This window comes from Phalacrocorax aristotelis, unplaced genomic scaffold (assembly GCF_949628215.1).
Source record: "Phalacrocorax aristotelis unplaced genomic scaffold, bGulAri2.1 scaffold_34, whole genome shotgun sequence".
Classification (NCBI taxonomy): Eukaryota; Metazoa; Chordata; class Aves; order Suliformes; family Phalacrocoracidae; genus Phalacrocorax; species Phalacrocorax aristotelis.
In genome coordinates this window covers 216,287-242,767 of record NW_027441361.1, presented here as the reverse complement: position 1 = coordinate 242,767, position 26,481 = coordinate 216,287, and the positions used below count along the sequence as shown (strand labels likewise).

Below are 26,481 nucleotides of genomic sequence, written 5' to 3'. Positions count from 1 at the left end.
TCAACTGGGTTTCTGCTCATTTCCTACCCATAACTCTCTAACTTTGGCCAACACACGACTGCTGAAAGGTGCCCTTGGATGCACATTTCCTGTATTAGCTGGTTTTGTTACTGTCGAGAATGGCTTCGGTCTTGCAGCTGTAAAGCACGAGGGAAAAACGATCAGCCTTGTGCAATCAAAGCGAGGGTTAGTTGTGCGTTATATTCCCCCCCTAAAAATTACCTTCTCTTGGTCCGGACGAAGGCAGATGGTAAGGCTTGGCTCTCTCTACAGCCAGCTGCCTCTGACCTCTAGGAAGGGTCTTGCCGTGCTGGGCTGAGGGAGAATTTCTGGCAACTGCTCTCTGTCTCCAGCGAGGAGCACGATCATTCTGGTGAACAAAAAGCGTAAAGCAAGAAGTTTCACCCTGTATCTTTAGCCAAGTGGAAGGAAGACTAGAATAATAGCAGAACCTACAACTTTAAGGTAAAACCATGCCGGCACCCTGCAGAACCTCATTCTGACACACTTGTCAGCACCCACAAGTTTCACGTGGCTGACAAAACAGCAGCCTTTCCCTTGTTTTTCCTGAAACGCCACTGCCCCAGGTGACTGAATCTCCAGGGCAGCGGCGGGTTACGTTGGACAAGAGGAAGTGAGGATTAAAATGAGGAAGAGAAAGCTGCCTACACACCCCTTCCCCCTGGATGGAAGCTTTCAAATGCAGGACCTCAACCTTCCAGAACCACCCCATAAGTTTGCTTCCCTGGAGAACTATGGTTCCGGAAAGCAGCACATGGATCACAGAACCGCAACAGAAGTTCACATAACACAGAATTTGATATGGCTACTTTGAGATACAGAAGGTAGGTAAGAATTTCTGTCCAAAAAGTGGTAAAATGAAAGCTGTGGAATTGCAGACCTCACGCTATAACTTGAGGAAATAATAAAAACATCAACCCATGATGCAAATGTTGCCTGTGGGTTGGCACCCAGAGCTGCGTGTGAGATACAGGAGATGACATAAACCACACTCTTCATTCCACAGTGACCCAAACAACTTCCAATAATCCGAACCCTACATAACGTACGTCCCTGAATAACTGAATGGTAAGAGTGGCTGACAGGAGATACTTATTTAATCCTTAGACACAAACAAACTGTTCGAAGTGGAGTCAACAACAGCCTGGAACACAGAATTTCCAACTGCACGGGGTAGCTCTGGAGTAGTGACACATTCTGTTCAACTTTTAGGTTCAGCTGTAACGTAAGGTGCAGAGGCTTATTGCAAGTATTTCAAAGAAGGGTGTGATAAAGAAAGCAGGATTCTTACTGAGCGCTGTTAAACCGGTCAGTAACCCCTGAGAGAAACTGGCACACTTGGCAGGACTTTTACGCTTACCATGAGATGAACGTTCATCGCCTGGTTCAGCCGTGCTGCTGCCATACAGTTGGCACGCTGCAGATGCCAGGCTAAAAGAATTTCATGAATCCGTAAAAATTTCTCCAAACACTTCTATGAGAAATAACACATTTTAAAACATATATGATGACCCTGCCTCTTCTCTTGGCAAAGAAGGGATTCAGATTTTCCTCTTGCCCACACTTACTTGTTCAGAGTCTGTGAAAGGCAGCCTCAGGAAGTCTCCCACTAGTCCCATCTCCCGACAGATGTCATACATGTCTTTTAATAGCTCTTCCTCCTTTAACTGAGCGGCGTCTTCCTGCAGCAGAGCCCAAGCCTCCGCCATGCACCTGTAGTTAATTTTTTGAGATGTAAAGGTGTATTAATAGTATAACTAAAAAGATGCCCCACAGTTATTGTGCTCAAAGTTTAAAGGAAATTTAGGGGATTGTGATTTCTAGTGTTTGTTCTCCACCTTTCACAGTATTTCAATGCCAAAATGGTGGCAGATATTTCTTTACCTATTGGACAACAGCACAGTGAGGAAAAGTCGCTCTTCACAACTGCTTGCGAATGGTGGCTTCATCACCTGCATGTATCTGAGGGCTCGCCCATGCTCTCCTTGGCACATGAGGGACCGAAGAATTCTCACGTGTTGCCACGACACAGGTTTGGTTGTAGCTGGGTGAAAGAGCAGGGCCAGGGAATTCTGCAGAAGGTGGAGATCAGGTTTACTAAGATCACAGAATCCCAGGTTGGAAGGGACCTCAGCAATCATCTAGCCCAACCTTTCTGGGAAGAGCCCAGTCTAGACAAGATGGCCCAGCACCCTGTCCAGACAACTCTTGACGGTGTCCAACGTGGCCAAGTCAACCACGTCCCTGGGGAGATTATTCCAACGGTGACTGTCCTCAGTGTGAAAAATTTCCCTCTGGTGGCCAGTCGGAATCTCCCCAAGAGCAACCTGTGTCCATCCCCCTTGTCCTCTCTATGGGACTCCGTGTAAAAAGGGAGTCTCCACCTTCTTTGTAGCTACCCCCTAAGTCCTGGTACATGGGGATGAGATCCCCTCTGAGCCTCCTTTTCTCAAGGCTGAACAAACCCAGCTCTCCCAGCCCATCCTCGTATGGCAGCTTCCCAGTCCTCTGATCATCCTGGTGGCCCCTCTCTGGGCCCCTTCCAGCCTGGCCACAGCCTGTTTGTATAGAGGGGATCAGACTGGACACACAAGCACACAACAAAACTGTTCAAAAGTTTCTTCAGTAAGGGTGAATGTCCCTGATACCGGACAGGTAAATATACATTCTTTACTATTTGCAGGAAAAAAAAATCAGTTAGCCATACAGAAAAAAAACAGTCTTTTAAAAGGAGTGATTCACACTCGGCTAGGGTAACCTAATCCCCATAGGCAAACATCACTTCTTATAAATACAAGTTATTCTCCCAGACAGGTTGTATTAAAATTGTGACAGGCAAAGAGCAACCCTCAGCATCAGAAGGAACATGAATTAGATTGAAGAGTCACTTTTGCGGTCTTCTGTCTCAAATCTTGCTGCCAGGATGGTCATTTGACTATTTAAAGTACCCAAACCACTGCTTTTGAGAAAGCGCTCGACTGCTCTGCTGAGAACAACCTGAACAGACGGCTTTGGCAATTCACATCTCAAGCATTATTAACGCTGACTTCTTCATTGTCTTAATCCATTTCCTCTCATCGTAATTAAAACCAAACTGCAGATCATCACGTATTGCTGAAGGTGCTGCTGAAGCAGGATTACAAAAGAAGCTTCCCATGTTTTATCACCTGTTATTAGCTAAGCACCAGGTTTTTAAAGTCATTTGCTAGATCATAGCCTTGCACTACAACGTATGCCTAACTAAACTGTCACATGCTTACTTCATAGTCCTTGTGGTCTAGAAGCCAAAATCCTTGGATAAGCTTAACAAGGCCCGAAGGGATGGCAAAGGCAGCTGCGAAGGAGTCGACGGAAGTTTCTGTTTTGTTCGGAAAGGAATGTATGATGTCCAGCAGCAAGTAAATTGTCTGATATCAAGTATCTAATTAAGGCTAATAAATTTGCAAGACCAACAATTTATCACATGAAATAATATTATTCCTATGATTAATATAATAGGAATAAATAATAAAAGGAAATAAGAATATCATAGTGGTAGGACGCAGAAAATACTCTTGTATTAGTCTTGCCGTTTTATGCTGTTGCAACCTGAAGATAGTCAGGCCCTAACAACAAAATTGCATTCTGAATAAATAACCAGAAAGACAGACTCTTTGATTTCTCTAAGGCATTCAGAAAGGTTGCCTTTCGATATTTAAACAGTTCTGTTGGAAACTCAGGCTCCCTCTTTAGTCACTGGAGCCACCAGCTGGACATTCAAAACACGAGAACGGCCAATGCTTGATTATTAAAGCAAACAAATTCTACAGTTGGTTTCTTCCCTCCTTTCCAGCGTATATAAAACAAGTGAAATTAGGGGGTCCTTACAGCACAGCTTAGCTCTGAATGATTAAAACTGGATTTAAACCAGTATGTGGATCACTCATCGGCAGTGTCACTTTCTCTTTCTGACAGCTGGTTTGGGGGGTCTATTCTCATCAGAGAGCTCCGGGGCGCAACAGCTTTAAAGCCCCTGCTCTCTAGGCTCCCCTCTCGGCTCAGGCAACAAACAACCAAAGCAACACAGTGTATTTCGGCAGCTTAAAAATTCAGTTTCTGCCCAATGGCTTTTCCCTTCTCTCTCTCTATTATTCTGTGTGCCTGCACTTGTAACAGCACAAAAGCAAGCCCTCTTAGCTGTGCTGGAAAATGGATGATTTCAGCAAAATCAGGTCCTGGTAAACCGCTGTCAGAAATCCTTTTGCTCTGAAGCAGCACATTCTAGTGCATCGCTTGAGGAAGCAGCTGTTTGCTACAGCTATGGGTGCTTCAAAAATGAAAAACAGTTTACATTTTGAGAAAATCTAGGGGAGCTTTCTACCTTTAACATTGCTTAGTAGACCTGTTTTCTCACATCAGAAAAGACTTTGCAACAAACCATTTTAAAAATTCCTAAAAAATCCACAGTACAAAGAAATCAAACAATGCTTCTGTCTGCGACTTAATTCTTAACTACACGTGTTCATCCGCAGTGTGTTTGAAGCACAAATTAGAAAATGCATCGAACACGTAGGTGACAGACATTTCAGACCCCTGATGCGCGTATACTGGAGGTGTAACAGAAATAACTCCAAGGGATACGATTGCATGTTTGTGGCTTTCTTCAACACCTTCTAGCAAATAGAGCTCCAGCAGTGCCTGGAATGAAAAGGTAGAAGCTTTTTAAAACTCCTCTCTTTGAGAAATCATTGGCTTTGGGGGAGGGCTGGGCTGGGGCTGGGGTTTGTTGTGGCTGTTGTTGTTGCCTTCAGCGAACACAACACTCACCCGTAAACTAGGAGGTGGGTATTTCCCCGTTCCTCCTTCATCTCTCTGCCACAACTTCTCAACTCGGTCTCCTAACTGGGAAACCATGCCATCGACCATCAGGCAGTCAGAGTCCCATTTTCTTCTGGAACAAAACCTAGCGAGGATTTGCACAGAGGAAAACACTAATTCCAGCTTCTCGGTGTCACAGATTTCCTCCAGCCAAAACAAACCCAGCTAAAGCTCCCACGACTCCAAGAAAGGAACAAACAGACAAAGGCATGATCGTGACTTGAAATAGACTGGAAAGAAATTTCGGAGTCAGGTGAAAGGTGCTCATTAGATCCTAGTGAATTATTAAAGGAGCTCCAAATAGGAATCCAAAAAGCTCCCTTATTAAGGGGAAAGTTGCAGCGACCTTTTAGTTTTCAGGTTTTCTTTTGTGCCGCATTACTTGTAATACAAGGGCAGTGTGAGCAAAGCTAACCCAAACCCCACGCCTCCAGTGGGAGCGTTCCCACACACAGCGGTGAGACCACAGCACGGAAATGTCAGGCTTTGGTCTCAGCACCTCGCTTTTGTTACTGAAAAACAGTCACGGTCAGAAAGCTGAGCCCACAGCTGAATTCTGGTATCACCTGAAGCAGCACGTTTGTGCCTCTGCACATGCCATCACAGTGACGGAGGGCTGGCCTGTTAAACACGGCATTGCTCAGAAGCCCATCGCAGGCTCCTGCGGGCTGCGACGCCAGCCTTTCATTTCCCGAGGAGGACGAGCAGAAGCAGCACGCTGGAGGTGGTGCTTCTAAGGAGCCCGTGAGCCTGTACGAGAGTTACCTGAGAAGGACGCGCAGGAAGAGGAGCTTGAAAGCCAACGCCTGACATAGAGCAGCTTCCACCTGGACTCCTCCTGCTGCACCTTGCTCACGGTGCCACGGCCACGGCTACTTGAGGACTTTCTTTAGGTTACAGAACAGTTGCCAAAGAAAAATCTGTTCTCACCTAACCCAAGGCACATCACCATTATGCTCGTGAGCCAGCCCAGGAAAGGCAGTTCCCGTGAGGAAGGCACTTTTATCCAGTAGCCAGGAGCGCGCTGGCTGTGCCAGCTGCATGTGACTCTGCCCATCTCCTTCAATGACACCGCAGTGCTTGGGAGTAGGAGATTTGGGCCAATCCCCTTATCGCCATCTATCACTGGTCATTGAGAGAGATTATTTTTCCTTTGGTTTTTTGTTTTTTTTTTCTAAAACATGCTTTCTTCTGTGTCCAGAACAATTGCTCTGCAAAGGCCGTGCCTTGCTGACCTGGCCGTGACTGATCCTGTCCTCACCACACGACCTTTTCCAGTGGTAACAAATGACACAGAATTGCCAATGAATTACATGCACGTCAAAACAATGATGACACCAACAAAGGGCACTAAGCAGAGGTATATATCAACATTTCAACACAGGAAAGGAACCTCTCTGTTCAGCAGGACACACGCATCACTCCAGTCAAGAGTGTTGCCAGCAAACGCATGAAGCATAGCAAATACAGCTGCTGATGGAAAAGCCACTTGCTGCCGCTTCTGAATTTGCAGCGGAACTGCTCTAGAGCTTTCCTGCACGTCCTACCTTGATAAACACTCCAGTTTCTGTCGATGACCAGCGTAGTAGCTCCGAATCAGAGGATAATTGTAGAAAGGTCTAGAGAAACGCATCTCATCACCTACAGGCAATAAATAAGAAGTAAGTTAAAGAAGTCATATCACATTTTCAACCTACAGTTTTTGACTAAAAAGACAGAAGAACACACAAGCTGAGCATCAAAAGCACAGGCCAGCCTCCGACTTTGAAAGAAGCCCATCCTCCTTCTGCCTTTGCTAAAAGAGACCTACGACACAGGAGTCAATTCCTCCTTGTCCTAAGTGCCATTTCAAGCTTACAGGTGATGTAGCATCCAGAACATGTAGTGTCAGCTGAAGTTCACTCTAAAAAAAAAACCCCAGTTCTCAAAGGGAATGGGTTTTTAAACATGTCATGTGAACATGCGTAAGACAGTTAAGGCTGACAATAGGGTTTATAACCCATCCAAATGATGAACTATTTCCAAGGTGTATTTTTTTCCTCAAACAATCCGTAAAAAGTTCAAAACACGCACGTCAGGCTTTTACTGTAAAATCAAGCATTCCCGTGTTGGTGCTTTAGGAGTTACTTGTTTACAATCCCAAGGATTTCAAGCTGTGGGCACGAGCAACTCCTTCACTCAGAGGCTTAGTGCTGTTTCTGAGAAACACCCCGGAAAGAAACTGCTTCCATCATTCTACACGACGGAGTTGAAAAAACAGTGAAATCTCAATTTCAGCAGCAGAACTTCAGCATCTGCTGTCACTGAACCGGCATGACTTGGTATTGATGAAGCCTTGACAAAACCATGGGGAAGCACGTGTTCATAGGAAGCACCGACTGCTACAGATGCGTGACAGTTTAGGCTTACCTGAGCCCTCTGGCAGGAGACGGGACCCACAGAACCAGAGGACCACTCGTGCATACAAAGCTGCGAGGCTGGTCACCGCCAGCTTGTTTGTCAGGTCTGCAAAACATGAAAAGAAGCTTAAGAGGACTGTTGGTGTGCAATTTCTTTTGTTTTTTTATAAAACTCCCCTCATTGCACTAAAGAGAAAGTAGAAAAATAACACGGTAGGAATCTTTGCCTGTGCATTTTTCACTCCGTATCACTTCCTTAACTGAAGAAAAAGCCCACAATCACAAGCAACCCCTACAAAGAAGAAGATTCACTAAAGGTTTAATAAAAAAAAGTGAAGTCGGAACTACTAAATCCACTCATGGATAAGGCACCTGTTCTTCACGTAGCAGAGAGGTTTACTCTAGCAAAGGGATTTTCTCTTTTCTCCTCAATATGCCAGGAACAAGTTCTAATAGAAACAGCTACAGAAACTCATGCAACTCACTTCACATGTTACTCATTTAGGCTTCCTCTCTGATTTTAGTAATTTCCAGCCCAATATTTGCATGCAATTACGCACTGCTAGCTGACAATCAAAGGGAGTATTTGTCACAGTGCCACATCCCGTTGCTATAATTTCAAGCTGGGTGCTTGCACAGCTCCTTGCTGAACGCAGCCTCCCCACCCACTCGCACGAGCTCCCCAACAAACTCGTGCCCTGAACTCAACGCGCGTTAAGTGGCAGCCCCAACCCCTCCCATTTAAGCCCCTTCTCCCCGCTACATTTGACTTTCTGCCAATCAGCAAAACCAACAACAGCTCCTCTTTCCACAATTACAGCCCCAGCATCGTTCCAAATCTTCATAAGACACACCAGAGAGTTAGAAATACTGTGACAAACCTTTTCCAGCGAGCTCTTGTGCCTCTGTTAGAAAACAGTTTAAGACTGTGCTAAGGTTGCTCAAAAGCAACTGGCGGTGCTGCAGAGCCTGTAACCTCTGCGGGTCAGTGGAGCTGCAGGAGCCGTCAAACAGCGCAACACCTTTTCAAGAACAAGTATGAAATCGTTAGCCTACAGAGCCATTTCAGAGTTTCAAAGTGCACTTCCAGATCTGCGGGCAAGACCATCTACCAGCAGATCACTGAATAAGCTCAACTGGAAAGACTGATTCTAGGTTTGCAGCATGGCTGCACTAGTACTCACAGATTTGCTCAAATGCGCCTTTTGTATAGATCACTCTGCTCCACGTCCAGTCAAGGGCCAACTCTAAATTAGCAGCAGAACTTGGCTGCTCTTTAAAAAGAGAGAACAAAAAAGAAATGAATCAAGAATTCCAAACGAAGAAACCATGCAACATAAAAACCACATAACAAGTCTTACCTTTAGATGTCCAAAGCTTAATGCAGCCAGTCAGAAGCCCTACAGAACCTGTCTGGGCAGCAGCTGACAAGACCGCCTCTAACTGCTCCTCCTAAAAGTAACAGGCAAAATCAAAGGAGAATCCTACCTGCTTTCAACATCCAAACCACCTACAGTAAGTGCTTGTTTCTAACTCTACACTCACTCAGGCATCACAGGCTGGGCTGCTTGTTGCTTTGAGGAGCACATGGAATTTTCCCCATGACATGACAACTTCCCAAAGGCTAATTCTAATCTTTATTTGCATGCCTCTGCATTATCCTCTCAATTTACTGCGTTCCAATTAACTATTCCCAGCAACGTGCTCTGCTTATACCCATGGCACATGGGGTGCAGAGAAGTTTGCCATCAGGAATGCGCGAAGGGGACAGAACAAACAGAACTCTGCAACGTTTGCATGGAAGCAGTGAAGCCAAGATCAAGCAGCTTTCCAGGCTATGAAGACATGAAGGAGTTACGACACCCCAAACATTAAGTTGTCATTTCCCAAAACGACAGAAAAGAAGTGAAACATTGATGTTCTAATAGGTTTCAGTTTTAGGTGCTTCAAACACTGTGTTCTAATGCCGTGGCAATCCTTCAGAAGGGCAAAGCACAGGCAGGCACAGACGTGCACTGTTAAGGAGTAGCTGAGTGCAGCTGGTGTTCTGATACTTCTTCCAGGTGAAATGATCACAGAAACATAGAATCATAGAATCCTTAAGGTTGGAAAAGCCCTCTAGGATCATTGAGTGCAACTGTCAACCCAACTCTACCATGTCTCCTAAATCGTGCCCTCAAGTGCCACGTCTACATGTCTTTTCAATACCTCCAGGGATGGTGAGTCCCCCACCTCTCTGGGCAGCCTCTTCCAATGCCTGACCACCCTTGCAGTGAAGGCATTTTCCCTAATATCCAACCTAAACCTCCCCTGATGCAGCTTGAAGCCGTTTCCTCTCGTTCTATCGCTAGTGACCTGGGAGAAGAGACCAAGCCCCACCTCACAACAGCCTCCTGTCAGGCAGTTGCAGGGAGCGATAAGGTCTCCCCTCAGCCTCCTCTCCTCCAGGCCAAACAACCCCAGGTCCCTCAACCTCTCCTCATGAGACCTGTTCTCCAGACCCTTCCCCAGCTTTGGTGCCCTTCTTTGGACACGCACCGGCAACTCTATGTCCTTCTTGTCCCGAGGGGCCCAAGACTGAGCCCTCAGCAAATTTTCCTTTTTAGGGCTTTTGCTTTTTGTTTGCTTGTTTCTTTGGCTTTTTAAGCACATTCAGAAGTATCTTTCCCTTCTAAATAAAATCATCACATTCAAAGCCATTTCTACACATTCGAATACACACATCAGATTTCCATCTTTTTCTGAAAACCAGTCTCAGACAAGGAAACACACCGAGTACAACTTACGGTGGCAAACAAAACCCCAAACCAAGCTTCTTGCCCCTAATTCTGAGATTTGTCTTACTCACATTCACAAGCAATTCCTGCTCAAATGCCTAACAAGCCTCTGAATGATCTAGTCTCAATTCAGCAAAGGGTATGACAAATTTCTGCATTTCCCAATTATTTCCAACGTGGAGCTGACATCAGATCACCCAATCTGAATGGAAGAGCCTACATCAGGCTTGCAAAAGAGACAGCCTATGGGCCAGGCCAACCTGCCAAGACGTTCATGTTAGCTACCACACTGTGCACAAGTGCTCTTTGCCCCAGCGCACCCCCACAGATCTGGTGAGGAATCCAGTAGAGAGGAAGATGAGGGCAGGGAAAGCCTGCTCTCCCCTTCCTACTAAGTGCTCCTCTGCCTGATGACTCGCTCGCTCAGCATTTCGCTTGGAGCCTGCCTGGGTGAAGATGGGTTCTTCATCACAAAGGCTGCATCTCTCAGGGAAATCCTTCAGAGGAGAGAGAAAGGTTGGTGCCCTGCAAATGGGAAACCTCTGAAGGAGGGGGGTGAAGTCACTGCGGTGGGATAAAGCAGAGAGAAGGTGGTGGGTGTCACGAGCTAAAGGTGACTGAGGTGTTGCAGCAACAAGAGGGCAGTCCCAGAGGAGTCAGTTGGGCACCTGTAGCACAAGGCAAAGGCTACAGAGGTGAAGATCTGCTTTGAGAGGCTGCAGCAAAGCCGACCGATGAAGGGAAAATACAGGGAAGTCATCGGGTAGAGCTGCCAACAGCAATTGTTTGCTGCAGCTCACTGCCTTGGAAGCAAATGATCAGGTATAGTCCCGCAAGCGGATGTTCGCAGACACTCGCATCCGAGTGAGACACCCCCATCGTCAGGTCCTGCACGGAACCTAATGCTTTGAGAGACTGACGGGGGAGAAGGTTGTTCTGAGGGAACGATGCTTCCTTTTCTCCGTTCTGTCCTCTTTTCCAAGGTAATCAGGGATCAAAACCCGAACTCAGGACCACGCAGGCAGTTGCACTCATTGATGAGAGAGAAGGAACAGCTTTCCCCAACTTTCTCTTCCTGCTCCTAGAGCAGCACTCTCTTCCTTTCTAGACATTCAGGCCCTGATTGTGCTTCAACAGGAGACAACGGTGGGTTTACACTCCCAAGAGGGGAACTCAGACATTACATTTGATAAAACTGGTAGGGTACAATTGCAGTTACGCGTGTGGATGGGCAGGAGGAGCATTAAATGGTCCCTGACACCGAAAGCAGCGCCATGGAAAGCTTAGGGAAGGTCCATCTCTTGACATTCTCAATAAAGACACAGTAAAAGATCACCTCCTTCTGGAAGCCGCTGCACGTCACATGAACAACTCCAGAGCTCAGCAAGCACGTGCCATCTGCAGAGACAACGAACGTTGGACAACATTCCATACTCTCACCATGATGGTGGCACCAGTTTACATTTTTGTCACAGCAACCTCTGGAAAGGTACAACTGAGTACCCGTTCTCCTCATGACATCACTTACAGCCTTTTTTAGAAAAATAATGGCTGAGTGTAGAGATTGTACCTGTGGGGCTATCGAGGTGCTGCGCTTTGAGCTTCAGCCCAGAGTCATTTCATTTGGTCACCAGCACCACCTCACGGGCTGCGTTACAGAAGCACCCAACCCCCAGACCCAGCCGCCTGTCAGGCAGGTGTCACAACAGCACACACTTGGTCAGTACAACGTCACCAGAGTTGGGTGGGTGGGGGGTTGGGGTGTTTCGGTTTGGGTGGGTTTTTGCGTGACAAACAGTGAACAGGAGAACCAATAAATGGCATTTGAGCTCGGTTTAAGCTTATCACTACTCAAAGCCGTGTAATACCTACCAAAATTATAGGTGCTTGGGTGAAAACACAGCTCAGGTTGTGGATAAGAAGGAGGAACTCTCCAGCTTAGGCTGCGCTCCTGCACCACAACATCCAGAAGGAGGTTTGGAGCAGTCGTGCTTGTTACAGCGTCCAGTGACCACAGTGCAAAATAGGGGCAGTCCTGAAGGGATTCTTCTGGCCTGAAAGAAAACAAGCGCAGAAGCTAAACGCCAACTTTCCAATGAATTATGGGGAGGGATACTGAAACCAGCTTCATAAAAACCTACCTTAGCGAGCCTGGCATTTGAGCCTGATACCAGCAGTCAAAGTCAAATACACCCAAATAAGTAGATGGTTTTCCCTGGCCGCGTGTATTCACTTGCCAGCTGAAGACTGAGACACTGGTGCCAGGAGATATGACTGGAAAAGGCAAGACATTGTTTCTTAGTGGGAGAAAATACAATCTATCTGACATTTTCAAAACATCACTTTCTATTTTGGATTCATTCTGTTACGTCACTCATGAAACGCAACACTTGACTAAGAAGAATTTTAACAATGTACACCATAGCATCACCTCTGTGATAGGTTTCAGTCATGCTGCCCCCCTTTGCGAGTTCAACCTGTATCCGTCCTAAGACAAATCCAATACACAATTGTCAGGTAATCAAGTTTCCCATACAGTAAGAGTGCATCAAGATGGTTAGAAAAAAACAAAAACCAAAAACCAACCCACCACCCTAGGAAAACATACATTGCTGCTTTTAGAAAGCATACAAATTCTTGTCATATACACTTGATCACTCAGCTGGCATTATTAATTTCCAGATTCGACTCGATTACGAGTGTTACGAATAGCTCCTTTCCAGCACAGTCAGAATGAAAGAACACAATTATCACACAAAACAAACACCAAAATCCAACCCCAACAAACAGGAGATTGGAACAAAGAGTTTAACATCAAACATTGACCATGTTACACTCGGGTTCTCTCAAGAAGTGGCATGGTCTGTCGCCTCTGGGGAGAAGGCATTCTCCAGATGTGAGCAAAGTGGGGGGTGCATCCTTTACCCTGACAGAGCAGGGAACCAGGAGACAGGTCATTTGGCAAAATGGGTCTCTGTTCTCTGCTGAGTTCATCAGGGCTGCTCAGGGAGCCTCCCACGCTTTACTGTGTGTCATCGTGAACTTCTGTGCCCTTTCACTTGTGTGAGCCACTGAAACTGCCTTTGAAGATGTCAATTAGTTTCATAAATCAGAAGCCAGCTGCATTTCTAACCTCAACCCACATCCAACAGAAGCTCATGTGGGCCTACAACTTGAATAGTTTCTGGATAAAAGCTAATGAGGAGCCATCAGAAAAATGACAAGCATTTTTCCATGCCTCAGACTTCATGAAAAGGGGACCGAAAGGGCCTTTTTTGTTGGTTTTGGTTTGGGTTTTTTGGCAGGTGAGCCTGTTGGTTGTTTTTGACAAAGTTTTAGAAGGCCCTCTCCTCAGAATCGTGACACAAGTGGAGAAAATCCAAAGGGGTTTTCATTAGATTTTGACACGCTGTTGTTAGAGGGTGGCACCCCAAAAGAGGTGGAAGCTGCCTCTTCAGGACTAAGTCAAAGCTAATAAACACAAATAGCCTAGAAAGTCATGCCAGTGTCGTCTTTGTAACAAGCAGACATAAGTTAAGGCCAGTAAGAAGAGAGGGAAGGGCATTCACACACCCAAACAAAAGGCTGTGAAAGTTATCACTGCAGCCGGCTCAGAGATGTGCTCAGAGCATCACTGGATGTGCAAACCCAGAGATGCACATCTCATTATTGCAAGGTAATGAAAGACACCAGAGGAGTTTTAACTGTCGGTCCGGACGAGGGAAGCCAGAAGCTATTGCTTTAAGAGCTTGTAGGTTTAGGAACCTATTAGACACAGAGAGGGCAAAGTGCACAGGCAGATCATAGACTCGTAGAATCATTTAGGTAGGAAAAGGCCCTTAAGATCATCGAGCCCAACTGTAAACCTCATACTGCCAAGTCCACCACTAAACCCTGTCCCAAAGCGCCACATCTGCACGTCTTTTAACTCCCTCCAGGGATGGTGACGCCACCACTTCCCTGGGCAGCCTGTTCCACTGCTTCGCAACCCTTTCTGTGAAGAAATTTTTCCTAAGATCCCAACTAAACCTTGTGCTCTAGACCCTTCACCAGCTTCGCTGCCCTTCTTTGGACACACTCAGCACCTCAGTGTCTTTCTCGTAGTGAGGGGCCCAAAACTGAACACAGGATTCGAGGTGCAGCCTCACCACTGCCGAGTAGAGGGGGACGATCACTGCCCTACTCCTGCTGGCCACACTATCTCTCATACAAGCCAGGATGCTGGTGGCCTTCCTGGCCACGTGGGCACACTGCCGGCTCATCCAGGTGGTTGGGGAAGGCATCAAACAGATCTGGCCCCAACACCGAGCCCTGGGGAACAGCACTCCTGACCGGCCGCCAGCTGGATGCAGGTGCAGGCATAGGTTGGAAGAGGGGAAAAAAGAAAGTTGAGGGAACATTCCTAAGCAATGGAGGGGATGATCTTACTGTTCAAAGACGAGAGCAGGAGCAATAAAATGACTGACAAGCGTTATACAGGTGACCCCACCATACATCGCTACAGCATGTCAGCAAGCATTGAAGGGAAAAATAGGGTTTATTTTAACAAGTCCCACAGAATTTCAGCACCCAGTTTTTCCTTTGAAATAAGCCCAAGAAGTTAGTCTATACAGATATTGAAGACTTTCAGGCTGTGGGTACGGAACAGCATTCATTGCTTGGATGCCAAAACCATTTCGTTTAGAATCACCAAACACGGGCATCAGGAACAAACCTTCATCAACGCTGTCTTCTCTGTCAATGCAGTTGGGAAAGATTTCTACAGCCCGACAGCTGAGTAGTTTGGTCTTGCTGCCCTGCCCTCTCAAGGGAAAGGCTCCGCCCGCCAGATCCAACCTGTACTTTTCAACACAGGATGCCAAACGCTGCGGAAAAAATCACAGGAGAGAGAAAGGTCATTCTGAGAGAAAAGCAGACATTACACCTCAGTAGGAAAGAATGTCTATGTCTACTAGAACCTGCATATTGTACTGTATCTCTCCCAGGCACTTAATCTGACGGCAAAGAGAAACTACAGCTGACAAGCAAGAGAACTAAATGTCAAACCGTAACGGGTAAGTTTGGCTGTAAAAGCTTTGCACATTTTCAAAACTGAGCATTTCCCTCACAATATTGGTTCTAAATGTGTTTTGCAGAATTCCCTGCACCATCCCGGTTTCTTCACAAACCTACGTACTTAGCTAGAAAGGGAGATCTGAAACAATGCCATACATAGGCATGCAAAGCGCTTTGTTCCATGACTTGATCACAGAACTGATGAAGTTAGAGGAGTCACGGCCTTCCAGCAGCCAAAGCTCTCTTGCGAGGCATTATCTATAGGCACACACCGCTAGAGTGAAAGCCCATCCCTCGGGAGTAGCCATGAGAACTTCTTACTGAGTCACACTCTTCTCTCAAACCACGTCAGCTCCTGCCAGCTCCTCCTCTCACCTCCTCAGGGACTGATGGGTGAAATATGCCTCCCTTCCTTCACCAAGTGCAGCCAACAGCAAAACAACCCGGCGGACATGGCATGCACGTGGGCAAGGCGTTTAGGATCACAAATCCCTACAGAGTCAGCAAACTACTTTGAGACCTACAGAAACTCCAGCAGGATTGTGTGGAACCTCTGAGACCACCATTCGCTAAGCAAGCATTGACTGAAATACTGTCTTTCCAAATACAGCACTTGGTCAAATGATCTACCCTACAACACATGGGCGTGTGGATTGTGGACAAAGAGCAGCTCTACAATTAAAAACCAACCAAACAAAACCAAAAGCTAAGCAGCTAAAAATCTCCAAAAACCTACCAGAAAATAAAAAAATTGATTGTACCTCATTCTACCCAAGTTTCCTAAAGTTTCAGAGCTCTAGAAGGAACTGGCATGAGCTGGCACGAGACAATCCATTCTCGTATGACCTGATATGTTACATTTAACTCACCTACTCTGAGAACAGGCAAGCTTTCTCTTAACCATTCTAGGAAATACTGCTAATAAATATCAAGGCTGTAGAGCACAGATCCTCTCCTACTGCACCTCAACAGGAAAGACATGCTCTGAATTAAGATTACTTTCCCATCAAAAAGATTTTGCAAGGGTTTCAGGCATAACACTGAATAAAATTATACATTCTAAAAACGCGTCTTCTATCTGTTAGATAACAGAGAGGTAAGGCTACTTCATCTCTATTTTAAACACAACCTCTTTGGAGCCACTTCTAAAAATTTACATATACTTTTTTGACCAAATCAGACTACTCTTTACTGTATTTGCGTATTTTGCTGGCTTCAAGAGCAGAGTTCATAGGTAACGCAGCCAAAAAGTAGAAAGAGTTCTCTTTAGAGCTACTAAGTTTCAGGACCAGCACCGAAGAGTCCCTGCAGGTGAGCGTCATGTGAAGTCCTGCTGACAGAGCTCAAAGGGAAAGCAAGAATTTAAACCTGAAGACCGGAACAGAATAAAGCTGTACGCCCGTGTTTTAAGGAAGGGAGACAGACAGAACCTTATTCAACTCTGCAGTTTGGTTAAACAGAGCTACTCAAAGCCCTGTCTTCTCTTCCTACATGCCATTCAGTTGGTGTTTAAATGAAGAATCATTTTATTTGTAAAAGCTGCTGCCTCTTCAGGAACTGAATTTATACGGGCTCTTTGCAGACGGCCCTGGCTGGAACACACGACACGGCGGTATGAAATTGTACGACTTCTTTTCAAAAAGTATGGACAAAGGCCGTGCCCAGGAAGACTCAGCAAAAGATTCTTTCTTTTTAAGTCATCTCTGAATTGTCATGGTCCATATTCTCCCTGCCAACTTCACTGATGCTCCCTTAGGGAAAAGGACTCTTTCCAGCCTTTCACGGACGTGCACGTCTTACCTCGTACATGACTTGTCCTGAAGCCAAGCGCCTCCTGTCTGCGAACGCTAACTGCAACAGATGTAAACTCACGGCATCGCCTTCACTGGAAAAGGTATAAATGATGACATTTGGTTACAAAGCTGCTTTATAGTCCTCGTTACCCTTTCCTTAGATCTAGGCTGAGGTTTCCTTAATAGCATTGTCTGGCTCAAAAGAAAAACAGCCCTTCCCAAAACCTGAGAATTGGTCACATTTAGCCACCAAACCACAAAGGAGGAAATTTGGACACTAACAGCTTCTGGGGCAAAGGCTACCCATACAATCTGGAAGCTTCAAGGTGTTCTATGGAATAAAAATGGTTGGGAACAGTTCTTTGCATTGAAGAGCTCGCAATCAAAACTGCTTTACAGTCAAACTGATAAAGATTGCCACTCCATGAGCAGCCGAGCTGAGTAAATAGCTTGCTGATGCGGAAGGGGGCAGATCTTTCTCCCCTTCCCTTCCCACCAAAGCTCCAGTCCCTCCCCTGCACACACGGCACCTTCCACACCCTCGTTTCAGTCATTAGCCCAGCAGGAAACCACCGACTTGGCTGCTGAACACCTTCCCTGCCAGCCGAGCTGAGCTGGCTCACCAAGGCTCAGGCTGGCACCAGGGAACCGGCCATGCTGTCACCTCCTCCTTTAGGGGCAGCAGGCTGGTGGATCCGCACCTTTAGTGCTCTGGAGCTGCAGCCTCCACTGCGCTCCATGGTATCTTAACACCACGGTGTGAATATCAAGCAAACCATGAAGCAGTCATCAGGAAACAAAGGAAGCCATTTAAGAATGCCAGCACAGAAATAGAGCCACTGTCGCTTTGCTGCCTTTCAGCAGGGAGGAACTAGTAGGTCCCTCTTCATCCCTGTTACATCCTGTACAAATCGCACCGTCAGCTCCTTCCATACCGGAGAGAATCTCCTGCACGGCTAATTCAACAAAACAAATACATGTGGGTGAACTCTAGGTGAACAAATACTCAAAAAAAAAAGAAAAATCAGTGGCCGATAGTAAGCTTTTATTCACCTTTCTTGCGTCGACTGAACAGCCCACAAGTAGCAACAGTTGCGAGGATCATGCTCAGGCTCTTGAAAAGTAACGGCGCAGACAGGAATCCTTCCTCCTTCAAGCTGACAGTGGTGCCTGCAGGGTTAAAAAAACCAAAGAAAGCAGGTGAGCCTGGTGGCCCTGCCTGTTTGTAGAAGGGGAGAAGCATCTTCTGAGCAAAGAGCCCCTGACGTGCTTCTCCTCAAGGCACAGAAGGTCACACTCCCGTCTCAAACAAGGGAGTCACGGGAGCGACTGCTTTTGATGCAACAGCCACGAGGTGAGGAAATTACTGTCCATCACGGGCAATAACCTGGCTTTATCTCCTCCTCTGCCTGCGGCGCAGGAACATGAAAGATTCCTTCAGCTGCCAGGCAAAAGATTCTTCCTACTCTTGTCGCCTGCTTCAATATTGAACTGAAAATGCAGCCTCTCTTCTGCACAAGCTGAAAACAGTGCCAAACACCAGTAGTGTCTTGTTTCTTTACTTGGACTATCTAAAGCGTTTCTCCTCCAGACTTCTGAACCTTCTTTGCACCTTCACAATCTATTCTTGCCACCTCACTATCCCTCCACTCTCTATTCATGCCGCCAATAGTTCCCGGTGAGTCACTGCAGATTTGCTTAAGTGAATCCCGATCTGAATTGGGTCAGATATTCCAGGGGGGATTGCTCTTTGGCAGAGCTGAAATCATCTCCCTAATTTCTCTGTTGCTTATCCCTTGACACGACCCTTATTCCACCTCCAAGTGTTCCAAGCAGACTTTCATTCCCATGCATCGCTGCCTTGGAATGGGTCAGTCCCCTCTTTTGGTCGAGGCTGAAATGTGGGAGAGAATGTCTTTTCAGCCACAGATCAGCTCTTGAGCTTTCATGTCTCACTCCTTTCAACCGGGACGCTTTAAAGAATATTATCACCACAATCCCATCATTAACATACTTCAGCCTTTCAATGGGTGCCCTCATTGCAGGAGCTGGTTCTGAGAAATAATGTCTACAATCTCTTTCATTGAAGCACACACAACTCCTGCTGTCACTGAATACTGCTGGTGGAACAAACTGCCTTATGGAAAGCAGCTCTCTCACGCCCTAACTGCTTGACAGAACCCAGAGAAGGGAGCTTTCCGCAGTTCCTCAGCCCACAGGCACAATAAGGAGAACAATCCCAGCCCGCTGGGGAGAAGGCGGCCCACTGAATCCAGGTATGGCTCAATGGTTACTTCAGAAGGGGATTCCTAAACACTCCAAGATTACACTCCACATTTCCCTCCCTGAAAAAGGGCTCTTTAAATTAACAGACTTCCTCCTCAAGCAGAGCCTTGAGAGCCCTGCACCTCCAGGCGTGACCAAGTGCAAAGGCCGACTTACTCCCGCTGCAGAGTTTTCATATTCCACAGTGACAGGGAGCCGTCGGAAAAACCCACGGCGAGCTGGTTGCTTCTGCTGATGTAGCACAGGGTCGATATTGCTGTTCCTGAAGAACACTGTAACTGAAGGCAGAGATGTCTCCCTGCTCTGGTCACGGTTGCTCTTCCTTGTGAAACGCCAGCAGCAGCTCTAGTGACAACTGTTAGACCTGCACGCACAAAACCACACAATAAAGGAATGCGTTATGCCATTCAGGTTGCATTTGAAACACTGACGTGACAACATGTATGATCTAATTCTACCGTCCCCGGCAAAATACCCATTGATGCAATACTTTGTCTGCTCTTCCCATTTTGTACGCATTCAGAGCACATAGGAACTCTCTGACTGGACAGGTATCCTCGCTCCTATTTCAAAACCAGGTGAAAGCGAAACCTCCATAGACAAATTCTTCCTGGGCTCTGCACATCAGGAGTTTGGGCCTCATGGTGAAGCTACTTGAAGTGACACCAGCTCCCGAGGCCACTCTTGTAAGAGCAAAAACAGCGTATGCAATCCGAGTACACCAAGTACAGGTTCCGTTTGGTCAAATGCAGGGATTTTGGTAAGGCATATTTACTTTAAAAAACAAGCCTAAACTTTGCCCCAAGTCAATGAACAGAAGCAGAAGAACATTCCCAGGAAATAGGGCACGTCCGACACACCTTCCTGTCAGGCAGCTGCACCGACTCGGATGGTCAAATTCCTACCCCTCACTGGTGAGAATCACCGTGACAGAGGGACCCTGGTGGGAGGGGGTATTTGTAACCTTAGGAGGAGTATGAAGCCACTCCCATTTTTAATCCATTCAGGACTAGACGATGTCAAACCACCACCTGTAATCAGCAGCCATAAACGTCTGCACAGCAGTAGCTTCAAAGTGGGATGCGTGTTGGTGATTTAAAAGACACAAGTTTTCTTACTTTTCCGTTCAAGTTTAGAAACCGCAAGCTCACCCGATGGTTCATTCTCCCTCTGACTGCAAGAGAGATCATCCAAACCAAGGTCCACCACAAGCAGATGACCAACATCTGTCGCCAGTGCTGCCACGCCACAAAACCCTTGCAGAGCCTGGTGCAGGTGCCAAGGCCTCACGCTGGCTCCTCCGGGGTTAGTTATGGGCTCTACAGCAGTTACCTACAGGAAAACTACAAGTTAGTATTTAAGCTCTTTGACAAGCTTTGATAGATATCACTCAAAAGTGAAGCCAGAACCAGCCCATCAGAAGCAAGAAAGTAAATACAGGGTTGTAAGACTTAAAAACACAGCATTGATCCCAATTATATCCAGACAAAACAAACAAACAAACCAACCCCCAAAAATGTCCGGTACAAAAATCCGTTACTGCCTTCCGTTTACTGGGTTTCCTGCAGGGATTTCGCTGAGCTCACTCCAACTGCAATGGTGCAGTCTATTATCACAGCTTACCAAGTTCCATTTTCTACTTAGAAACCATTAACTCGAAGACAACACAGAAAATCCGTTAAATGCAAGAAACTTGACCGTATTTAAGGGACTGGAGTAAGAAAGACCAAACTCACTCTCGCTCTCCCACGGCCCCCAGCCCGTCAGCACTGGGATACAGCCCACGCCTTCTTTGCCAAACAGGTATTAGGGCAAATCTCGGCTCTCAGTCAGACGCGGCAGCGGCCAAGTTGCAGGGGAGACACACCGCTGCCACGGCAATGGAGTATTGTTACAGATAGTGGAAGGGAGATACCAGCTTAGGGAAAGTTACACCAGTCCTCATTTAGAATCAAAAGAGCAACCAGGGAAAGCAGAAAAGTTTTCAGTGCTGAAACAGCGGCAAAAAGCCCAGCAGCTGGTTCGCCAAAAGCCAGCTCCCGCTGAGGAGAAGCACACGCTGCTCTGTAACACGCGGAGCCGCCTGCCAGCAGCTTTAGTACAAGGCCCTGATGAAGACAGACCTTTCAGCACCTGCAGCCCCTCCCGGGACAGCCCTGACTGCTCCAGCAGAGACACCAGCACGTGAGGGCTCCTGCACTAAGGCTCCACAACAAAAGAACACGGGCTGCCCTTCAGCCTCCTTGCATAATGTCACACAGTGACACCAGGGAGCTTTACATCAACACCAACCTGTTACACGACAACGGAACAGAGCAGTGAGCACCACAAGGATTCCTTTTTTTATATATATTGGTTTTTCTCCCCAGAGGTGGGGAAAAACTGACCAAACCTCCAAGCCCCAAAGTTCTCTCCTCTCCCGTATCAAGCACTTGCTGTGACTGCACTGCCTGGCAATCTGCTACAGAATTTACCTTTCCTTTGGGCCACAAGAATTCTACTCCTAGAAGTGCCCGCAGTAATTGAGACAACTTTATATTGTTTCACACTTCCTGGAAATCAGATGAAATCTCCAATCTTCTCAGCTACTCAAAGCACCACCAAAAGTGCGTTGATTATTCGAATTCTTGCTGCTCCAAGCCTTGATGACTCTCAGGAGGAAAGCAGAAACACTGCACATATCGTGCTGCAGAATCAGCCAAAGTTCCCGTGTTGCTGTTAACTATTTTTCTTTTAAGGTCTCGTTTTGTTGTTGTACAACTGGCCCCAAATCCACCTTTTCCACCTTTGCATACAGGTTCCCAGTTTTAACGCTTCAGTTTTCCCTGTAGAAGCTCCTGGAACTGCCTATTTTCCCACGGCACCAGGCACTGGCTTTGCACACTCTCCTACACTGCTGCCAGCTCATTCTGGGAACGAACGCAGAAATCCTGTCTCAGCTCCCTCACTCTGAAAGCTGCCCTTCTGCCTCACACAAACCAGGAAGAGTGGGGAAAATACCATTCCAGAGCTCTGAAACATGCAACCGTTATAAACCAATTTAATACCATTAATATTTTCAATTCAGGTTTGCTTTTACAAGTCTGAATGGCTGCACGTCTATGTCAGCACACAGCTTGCCTTTCCATCTCAAACGCTGAGATTTATCAGGACGATCGGCAAACCCACACAGCGGAGCACCAACCCAGCTCAGCTCGTTAGAAATCACCACCACACAAACGCTCGCTGCCAGCAATCACACTGTAGCGCTACAGACAAACAAACCCCGCCTGGATTCTAGCAAGTCAAACCCAATCACGCTCTGGAAAGCTGAGTAATACGGAAGTATTTATCTGTCGCAGATTCTAAGGTGGTAAAGATAGAGTGAACCTTGATGTTCCATTACCTTAAGGTGACTCTTGTCTACATTCAGATAAGGAGCCGAGGGGAAAGGACGTCATTTGAGTTTATGGGTTAGAGAAGGCAGGGAAAATTAGCAACATTACACCAGAGTATCCCACCCGCACAAGCACCATATGCAATAAGCAGAGGTTCAAGGGCTTCAGGCTGAAAGTCAGTCTGTAACCACCTGCCAGGTAACGCAGTGAAGCCTGTTTTTTCCCATCCTAAGTCAACAGAAAAATGTGCTTTGCTCTAAAGTCACCTGCTTGCTAGTCCCAGACTCCTGGGAATGTGCCGAAGTCAGCTACAGCACAGCCATGGAAGTCTGAGATATTTTAAAGACAGTATTTCTGACATAATGAACCATTCAGGACATGTATGTTACCAACACTTGAAAGGCAGGGTGAGGACGAGGTCTTTGTCACTCTGGCTAAAAAAAAAGGTAGTTTTCAAGGCCTTTTTGTCAAAGTGGAGAATTAGGTAACTACGTGCTCTACTGTAAAACCAGAAAACTTGTTTGACTCTCTCAGCAAACTCAAAGGATAACGGTACCGTTAACCCCACGATTTCACATCAAGGTGCTCTCGACTGGACACTCTGCAGTGACAGTATGATGACACAATAGAGAAAATGGACGTCCTAGCAAAGAGACGCTCCAAAGCTGCTCCTGAAACAGCGTTATGCAGCACCTGACAACATTTCCCCCATTAAAAAGGACCTACCCTTCCTGGCAGAACTACTGCTGTAACCACGCTTGATGTTCCAAGGTCGTACAGGCAGAGAACACTTCCCTCTGCTTCTCTCAAGCCAACCAGCAGCCCCGTTCCCGTCTGCCAGGAAACCTCCTTCACCACGCGGATGGTGGGAGGCTGCTCACGGGCTCCACTGAAACGGTGTGCAGAGAGCCGCTCTCCCGTCACAGCGCTCACGACCTCCAGCTGAGGGCCACACGCCAGCCAGGCCAGCCCATCTCTCCCTGGAAGAAGAGAAAAGGCTGGCTAAAGCAAACTCCCAAGAGAGGGTTGAAAACAACGGGAAAATCACAATCACTGCCCCTTTGCTTCAACAGAAGTACCTCACAGAGCAAGAGAGGCTTACCCAATTCCGGTCGATTATTGAAAATCACCCACTGAATCCTCAACCAATGCATCGTAAAATGAACCACCTTATTATTTTGCATTTGGACTTGTCATTCCTGCACTGAAGAATTCTGGTTGTTTGGGATAAAGATTACAATAGATTGGTCTCTAGTCTTTATACCATATTCAGCTTGGTTTTGCTAGAAATCATCTAAATACATAGGAGAATACAACTCCTAAAGCATATACTTCAAATATGGCAAAATCTCAGCCAATTCTTTTCTAGTTTACTAACTTTGCTCGACACACGCCTACTTTGGGCAGGGATTTGGACTTCAACAAGGAATTACCTTAAAATGGGCACTGCGGGAGCCAATTTCAACTTTTACACACGCTGATCACAGAGAGAAGTTAGCACATTTAGTTTCACTGAACTACTTCCAACACAAAGGGAGTATTAACTCAACTACTGCACTTACAGTCACACAGAGAGATCCGACATGGTCTTCACAGGCGCCCGGACACCCAGGCAGGCCCCCAGCGCTACCTTCAGATCACCGACAAAGTCAGCTACCTCATCTGCTCAGCCGCTCTCAGCAGCTCTCCCGGGACACTCCTCTGCGTCCCATTAAATACTCTGCAAACCTGGCTGCAGCGCCTAACAGGGCTTTCCTCTTCCTTCTGTTTTTAGTCAGGCTAGGAAAGAAAAAGCAGGGGGGGTTGCCTCTCTAACACTGTGGAAGAACTAGTTCTGCATGGGATGTTATGATGGTACAAATAAATACAGCCCAAAACCACACCAGGACTTTTTTGAAAACTGCCTTTCCTTCAATTAGAAGTTGAGGAGGGCTCACGGACTTGCCCGTGTTATTTTAATAGCTCAAGACTGGCGCAGGCTGTTGTCCTTTCAAAGTTTAACTCTACTAATGTTTTAATGTTAACATTTTTCATCATTTTGTCATAGTTCATCCTTTCTGTTCTCTCAAAACCTGACGCACCTGAGCAGCACCAACCTGACACAGCTGATACTGTGACCCCGTGCCTCAGGTCACCTCCAGGCAGTAACAACTTCACAGCAAGACCCAATTTCAAGGAAAAGGCTCACCTCTGGAAAACCGCCCACGCAGCACAGAACCTCGGGTGAGCTCATCTTCCCCAAGAGCCTGAATGGTCACCTCGGGAAACTGCAGCAGGCTGCTCGTTACCTGAGCCGCGAGGTCTCGCATTCTTCACTGTGAATAGAGAAAAAAATGCAAAAAGAGGCTCCTGACAGCCATCGACATTTTTGAGATTGACAGAACTTTCATCCCTTTGCCGTGAATAATCTCCCGTCCACCTCCTGCGGCTCTTTTCCTTAACAAAAGGGCACTCAGGACAGGTTTGGATCTCACAGCAGAGCAAAAGGAGAATCCTTTGCTTTTCTGATGCCTACGAGATCACCAACAAAAAGGGACGCAGGGGTATTGACAGGATAAACAACACGGGGAAAAAGCCCAAGACACTGGAGTCAAGTCAAGCAACGCGGCACGAGTCAGAGACCGAGTTTTGCATTAAAAAGCTCCAGAAAATAAATAAGAAAGAACAAGTTGAGAAATTACATGTTTGAGCAGAATCACATCCAGCCAAGTCAGTGTTCTGGGATGTCACCGTTGACTGACATGTAGTACATGAAAGTCAGATTCAAAGGCCAACAATGTTACGGGCTTACTGAAGGAAAAGCTAAAGATACGGTCAGTCGCAGCTGAAGACGTGATGTCACAAACCAGGTTCACTTCAGTGCCACCAAAAGAGAGGCCTTGCTGCTGCCCCCCTCTCTCCATCTGCTCCTTCCTTCTGCTCCTGTATCCCTGTGCCTTCCCTTGCCCTGACCTGCACACGTTTTAGAGCTCCTTAGGAGCCACATTAACTCCCCAAGCAGACAGGGAACGCACCCACAAGAGCAGAGAGTTTCCCACCAGCTTAGAGAGTGAAACGGGGTTGCAGAGAGAGCCAGCAAGCATAAAAGCTGGCACAAGGAAGGAGGCAGGACACTGCACCGGGGAGAAGGAGAGGGGATTTGCCCATCTCCATTCTGTGGCCGTAAGCCGTCCTGCTAGCTCATGCACGTGTGAAACCACACACTCACTTTGCAAGGAGAGCTGCAAGAAACCCCTTTGCTTTTAGAAAGGGCAGCACCCAAGGCACTCTCAGTCAACTCTGGACTCCCTCGTGCACGTAGAGGCTCACTCTCGCACGGAGGGAGGCTGAGGCTGACGGGCGTCATTCTTTCACTCAGCCAGATGTGGAAGCTAAAGTGATCTCAGGGAAGCGTTAGTTACTTGGTGGTCAGAGAAGGGACACCATTGCCTGACACTGCTCGGGTCACATTGTCTAAGGAAAGAGGACAAAGAGTGGGAAGAAGCCAAAGAAGAAGAAATGGAAGAAAAACTATGCTCTGTTGAGAAAAAACAGCATCCGCTTTGTTGAACAGCAGGGAAAGATCACAATTATAGAGCTTTCTGAATCACTATTAATGACTGGTTCAGTGACATTTTCCCCAGAAATACAGCCCCCAACAGCCCCGATCCCATATCTGATGCAGACCACAGATTTCATTTCCCTTTACATGAAAAAACCCAAACCCAAGACACATCAGCGTTTGACACTAGAGCCACTTTACCCAGCTGCCTCCTATGGTTATTCTCCAACACGACTATTCCTGCATGCAGGAGCTGCAGTCCCTCTCCAACGCGGCAAAGCTAGCAAAAGCTCCTCAGGTCACTCCTGAAAGTGTGCTCTGTTGCACACTGCTTGGCGTACCTGGACAGACGGGCGCAGGCGCCGAGTGTCTCAG

General features: G+C 46.9%; 1 protein-coding gene across 1 annotated transcript; it reads right to left on the bottom strand.

The window, feature by feature from the left end:
• Window positions 1-25,812, bottom strand: LOC142051421 (protein ELYS-like). The gene is made up of 25 exons (XM_075080555.1): window positions 24,754-25,812; window positions 23,292-23,545; window positions 20,340-20,520; window positions 19,345-19,552; window positions 17,956-18,072; window positions 16,910-16,994; window positions 14,769-14,919; window positions 12,196-12,328; window positions 11,927-12,108; window positions 11,301-11,452; window positions 10,447-10,551; window positions 8,639-8,729; window positions 8,462-8,551; window positions 8,155-8,299; window positions 7,650-7,654; window positions 7,288-7,383; window positions 6,426-6,519; window positions 4,828-4,951; window positions 4,642-4,698; window positions 3,282-3,428; window positions 1,906-2,093; window positions 1,590-1,734; window positions 1,382-1,495; window positions 223-370; window positions 1-137 (listed from the first exon to the last, which is right to left on the bottom strand). Exons 1-25 carry the CDS (start codon window positions 24,872-24,874, stop codon window positions 1-3), a joined length of 3,270 nt encoding a protein of 1,089 aa, XP_074936656.1. The 5' UTR covers window positions 24,875-25,812.
• Between the last annotated feature and the right edge of the window lie 669 nt (window positions 25,813-26,481).